At 38.9% G+C, this 4,894-nt stretch overlaps 1 protein-coding gene across 3 annotated transcripts in view; it reads right to left on the bottom strand.

Moving 5' to 3' along the window:
* Nucleotides 1–224: 224 nt before the first annotated feature.
* Nucleotides 225–4,894, bottom strand: part of LOC125918514 (high mobility group protein B1) — a 9,788-nt gene continuing 5,118 nt past the window's right edge. For 2 of the 3 annotated variants that reach the window (XM_049624500.1, XM_049624498.1), the window contains exons 2-5: nucleotides 3,973–4,135; nucleotides 3,603–3,748; nucleotides 2,939–3,113; nucleotides 225–1,916 (exon numbers count right to left, since the gene is read on the bottom strand). In XM_049624500.1, coding sequence (XP_049480457.1) covers nucleotides 1,740–1,916; nucleotides 2,939–3,113; nucleotides 3,603–3,748; nucleotides 3,973–4,122 — 648 coding nt within the window. In that variant the 5' untranslated portion in view covers nucleotides 4,123–4,135 and the 3' untranslated portion in view covers nucleotides 225–1,739. Of the gene's footprint in view, nucleotides 1,917–2,938; nucleotides 3,114–3,602; nucleotides 3,749–3,972; nucleotides 4,136–4,435; nucleotides 4,865–4,894 lie in introns of those variants that run through there. The other variant, XM_049624499.1, reaches the window with a different exon arrangement.

Genomic DNA, 4,894 nt, shown 5'->3' with positions numbered 1-4,894 from the left:
GCACCTAGATCTATAGCCTCCTCGGAGAACACGCTCAATTGTTTGACAAAAACTTTTTATCATTAAGCTGTTTGTAGTTATAAACCAAGTATTTTTAAAGGGAAGAACTTTGCCAGACCTTATACTTGTTTAAATGGTGTCGGCTAAGAGATACTATTGGAAAGATTAAAATATGTATATATAACGAAACCTTAAAATCTTAAGTGAAAGCCATTTAACTAATATTTAAAACCTCTGCAATTATTAGTTTATTAGTATCATCCAGGACTCAGATGTTCAGTATTCCTCCTGAAATTACATAAACAAATGCAAATGGAAAGAATCCAAGTCAAAATTATATAACAAAACAGCACTCCATCACAAAAGCGTGTAAAATTACAAGAACGCTATTTTAAAACACTGGCACTTTAAGAGAACGATAATCTCAAAAACCACAAAATTGCCAAATTGTTCCCTAAACTGCTAAGTAGATAAACATGACTCTAATGAATGAGTTTGGGTTTCGTAAAGAAAAATCAAATTCAAATCCGATACCTCCTACTGAAATACAAAGTTTTAAGCGTCTTCTTCCCTCAGGCCTGTTTGATTTATATAAAGGAGCAAACTACAATATAGGAAAATATACCGGATTTTCAGTGTGGCATACATTTTAGAAGTTGGCCCAATTAATTAAAAATACCTTTAACGGAGAGTCAAGTTTCCTAAGAAATCCGTATTTAGAGAAATAGAAGACATTTACAGCCAGCACTTTTTTTTTTTTTCCAGAGCCTTTGCTGGGACTAATGTCAACAAAAAATCTAATATGGCAGTCTTGTATTTTAAGCTCACGCTTTTGGGGATACATTCTCCGGTCTTCTTTAATGTGGGAACTGCAAATATAACTGCCATTACATGGTAATGGGAGTTAAAGAATGTAGAGTCCTCATGTAAAGATTAGAACATACTTTTTCTCTTAGTCCTTCAAGGACAGACTTTCAAAATGTTTGATTCTACTAATCCCATGCTGTGGTTACTCTTCACTTCGTAAATGTGACTGGGCTATGTGAAATCTGCCATCAACTGATCAAGATTGGAGTTTCAGTTATGGATGAAAACTGTCTCAATTCAACTTTTATTACCCTCATCATGAGTATGCAGGGTGTAGACAGAGCTTTTTATCAGCTAACTATATGAAAAGATAAACACTGTAATAATCCATGTGATCCAAAATGGGCAAAAGCAAAAGACTAGCTTCCCCTCAAGAAGAAAAATTTCAGACCTATGAAAAGGACAACAATACTAATAAAAAAAATTGTATTTACTTAGAAGCATTCAGAATGTCAACAAAACAGCTGCAACTTTTTTTTTTTTTTGCAATTACAGAGTGGTATTCAGTTAACAGAACAACAATTATTTCGTATAAGCTGCATCAGAGACAACTGAAGATGAAAAAACTACCATCCCCATATATAACTAATTTGTGCTGTGCACCAACAAGAACCTGCTTTAAATTTCCATGCCAATTTACAACCCCCATACTGTACCAGGCAAGGTTAGTGGCTATTGGAAATACCACCGGGACAGGGCTATCTAAAGACACATTCGGTAGTGTGTTAACTATACAAAAAAAGACACTGTACAGTTTAAAAACAAATCTTACACAGCCTTACATTTCAATTTTTTTCTTTAAAAGGAGTGAGTTGTGTACAGGGGGGTTAAATGCTTTATAGACAAGAAAAAAAAACTGCGCTAGAACCAACTTATTCATCATCATCATCTTCTTCTTCTTCTTCATCTTCTTCATCTTCCTCCTCTTCCTCATCCTCTTCATCTTCCTCGTCCTCCTCCTCTTCCTTCTTTTTCTTGCTTTTTTCAGCCTTGACGACTCCCTTTTTTGCCGCGTCAGGCTTTCCTTTAGCTCGGTATGCAGCAATATCCTTCCAAAATAAAGTCAAGAAAAAGTGGAAGGAAAGACAGGACAGTTAAGCAAGGGGAGAAGGAAAAGTAACTTACGAAAAATCAAGATCCCAGTTCCGCGAAAATAACCACGTATCTGCACTCACCCCGATCCCATAAACGCCTAGGACGGAGGAATGCATTTCAACGCACCGAGAGAATTGCAATTAATAACCCGTAACTCATGGAATGACATGGTCCAATATTTGCAATGTTGTGCGCCTCAATGAAGTACGATTAGGTACCACGTCCTAACTTTAGTTGATTAAAACTAGAATGTAGAGACTTTGATTAAAGGGTAGACACTGCCACCTTCTGAATGCAAAACAGCAATCTACAGGTTTCTATCAGACCCTAATCCAGAGTAGGAAATTTTGTCTTAAAAGAAAAAAAAAGTAAATCTGCCAGCAAGCATGCAATTAAGAAACATCTAGAAATCAACATTTTTCCAGATGACTAAATAAGCTAAAATTTAACTTGCTACTCCTATTGAAAGTATAGGAGATAAAGCTTTTTCTTTATCAACTTACTACACAGTTCAACATAACTTTTTTGAAATTCATAAAGTTGGGATTTCTGTTATTGAAGGAAGGGAACACAAATACTTCAGGACAGGTTTATGAAGGACACGGTCTTCATTATCTTGCCCAGACTATTTTTATGTGTCTGACCATTTAAAATAATCACTTGACTAAAAGTGACTACCAGTAAATTTAAATCAGAGAATAACAAAGCCAGCTTAAGTGTATGGCAGCTGTACCCAAGTCAAAAAAAAAAAAAAAAATTAACAACTGATCTGAACTTCTATACTCTCTGAAGGATGGAAAAGATTTAAGACTACAGCCAGGGGCACACGGAAAGGAGCGGTGAATCTGAAAACTGCATTACACCCCGAATTCTTAGAAATCCGCAAGAAAGTATGAAATTGAGATGAGGTACCAAGTATAATCTAATGTCAGGCATACCCTTTCCTCATTACACCGAACAAATGCACACTTCTTACCTTTTCATATTTTTCCTTCAGCTTCGCAGCCTTCTTCTCATAAGGCTGCTTGTCATCTGCAGCGGTGTTATTCCACATCTCTCCCAGTTTCTTTGCAACATCACCAATGGATAGGCCAGGATGTTCTCCTTTGATTTTTGGGCGATACTCAGAACAAAACAAGAAAAAGGCCGAACTAAAAAGAGAAATTTAATTTTCAGTTTACTATGGAATGTGTGTTGTCCTGCTATATAAAAGCTGCTGCTGGTTTCTATCAGGCACCGGACAGGGTGCAAATATTAAAATATGCTAAATACCCTTCACAACCAAACCTCCATTCACGGCTATTTGACTTAGGAGGCTACTAATTGAACATGTACTATTGATAAATGCAAGCGCTCCAAAAGCAATTCTGTGAAATTTTAAGTATTTCGGAGAGATGGTATTTCTCAAGAAACAAAAGAAAGGTACATTTAGGAGACAGATTAAGTGAAGAAGGCCAATGTCTAATTCAAATGCTCCTCCCATTCAACAGGAATTCTACTTACAATATCCAAATAGACCAACGTAAGGCACTTACCAGCTAAGAAACTTTTGATTACACACCCCAAACCCACAAGGTGGCTTGCTAAATTTCTATCTGATTCTACTGCAAAACCCTCCTGGAAATAGGTAAGATACTCACGGAGGCCTCTTGGGTGCATTGGGATCCTTGAACTTCTTTTTTGTTTCCCCTTTAGGGGGGATATAAGTTTTCATTTCTCTTTCATAACGGGCCTTGTCCGCCTTTGCCATGTCTTCAAACTTTCCTTTCTCTTTAGCAGACATGGTCTACAAAAGAATCATTTGTAAACTGAAATCGGTAACCCAAATCCTACTAAACTGTCGCAAAAGTACTAACAGAACTAAAACCGGCATCCTTTGCCATGTACTCACTCAGCGGCCTGTTCTAACATCCCTACTCACGTTATGCAAGTGGCACCGAGGCTTTTTAAAGACCTTGATTTGGATTTAAGTTTTTAAAAATCCCTCAATTATGTTTTAAGCCCCCTTACCTTCCACCTCTCTGAGCACTTCTTAGAAAACTCTGAGAAGTTGACTGAAGCATCTGGGTGCTTCTTCTTGTGCTCCTCTCGGCAAGTTTGCACAAAGAATGCATATGATGACATTTTGCCTCTCGGCTTCTTAGGATCTCCTTTGCCCATGTTTAATTATTTTCTAAAAAGAGAGAAAAAGAAATGGTTGAGGTTAGCAATGAAATTATGGGATTCTATGAGCACTTGAACTTTGTGGGGAGTGAATGAAAACCAAAGTTGGGTTCGTTAACACAGTAGTGGCATGAACCTCCCATAATATACCAAACAAGAAAATGGCAGGGATAGCTAATGCCTAGAAGAGGCTATGCCAAGCAAAAAGAAACACACACACACACACACACACACACACACACAAAACGGTCCTCCAGTGTGATCTCAAAAAAGCGTAGACACAATGGCATCCTCATACAGTAATCCTTACTCATCTGCGGGTGTCCGCTCCGAATGAACACCTAGGCGGACATTTAAAAACTTTTTAAAGGCACAAAACCATTTTGTGATCAACAGAACCAGGGACCACAAAACTGGCGCTGCCGGTTCGTGGGTCGGCACCACGTCGGGAACAAAATAGGTGAGAGCCCGAGCGAGTCGGCGTCTGCAAATTACGGGCCTAAACCACCGTCTATCTCAAGTTTGCCCAACGAGGACTTTAAAAATACTCTCTGCACAAAACTTTGCCGGGCGGAGGGAGGAGGAGAAAGCTCCAGCGCCGGGACCCGGGCTGGGGGGGTTGGCGGTGGTATTTGTGCGGCTGCCACCGCGAGGCAGCCTCGTTTCCTATCGGTTTGGCCCCGAGATGTATTTCAGTTCTGACTAAACACGTCCGGTCTGAAGTTTCTTCGAGTAAACAAGGATGAGGGACAAAAGCCACTCCTGCTCG

The sequence above is a fragment of the Panthera uncia genome, unplaced genomic scaffold, assembly GCF_023721935.1.
Source record: "Panthera uncia isolate 11264 unplaced genomic scaffold, Puncia_PCG_1.0 HiC_scaffold_918, whole genome shotgun sequence".
Lineage (NCBI taxonomy): Eukaryota > Metazoa > Chordata > Mammalia > Carnivora > Felidae > Panthera > Panthera uncia.
Note: the sequence above shows the minus strand (reverse complement) of the source record. Positions and strands in the feature narration are given on the sequence as shown.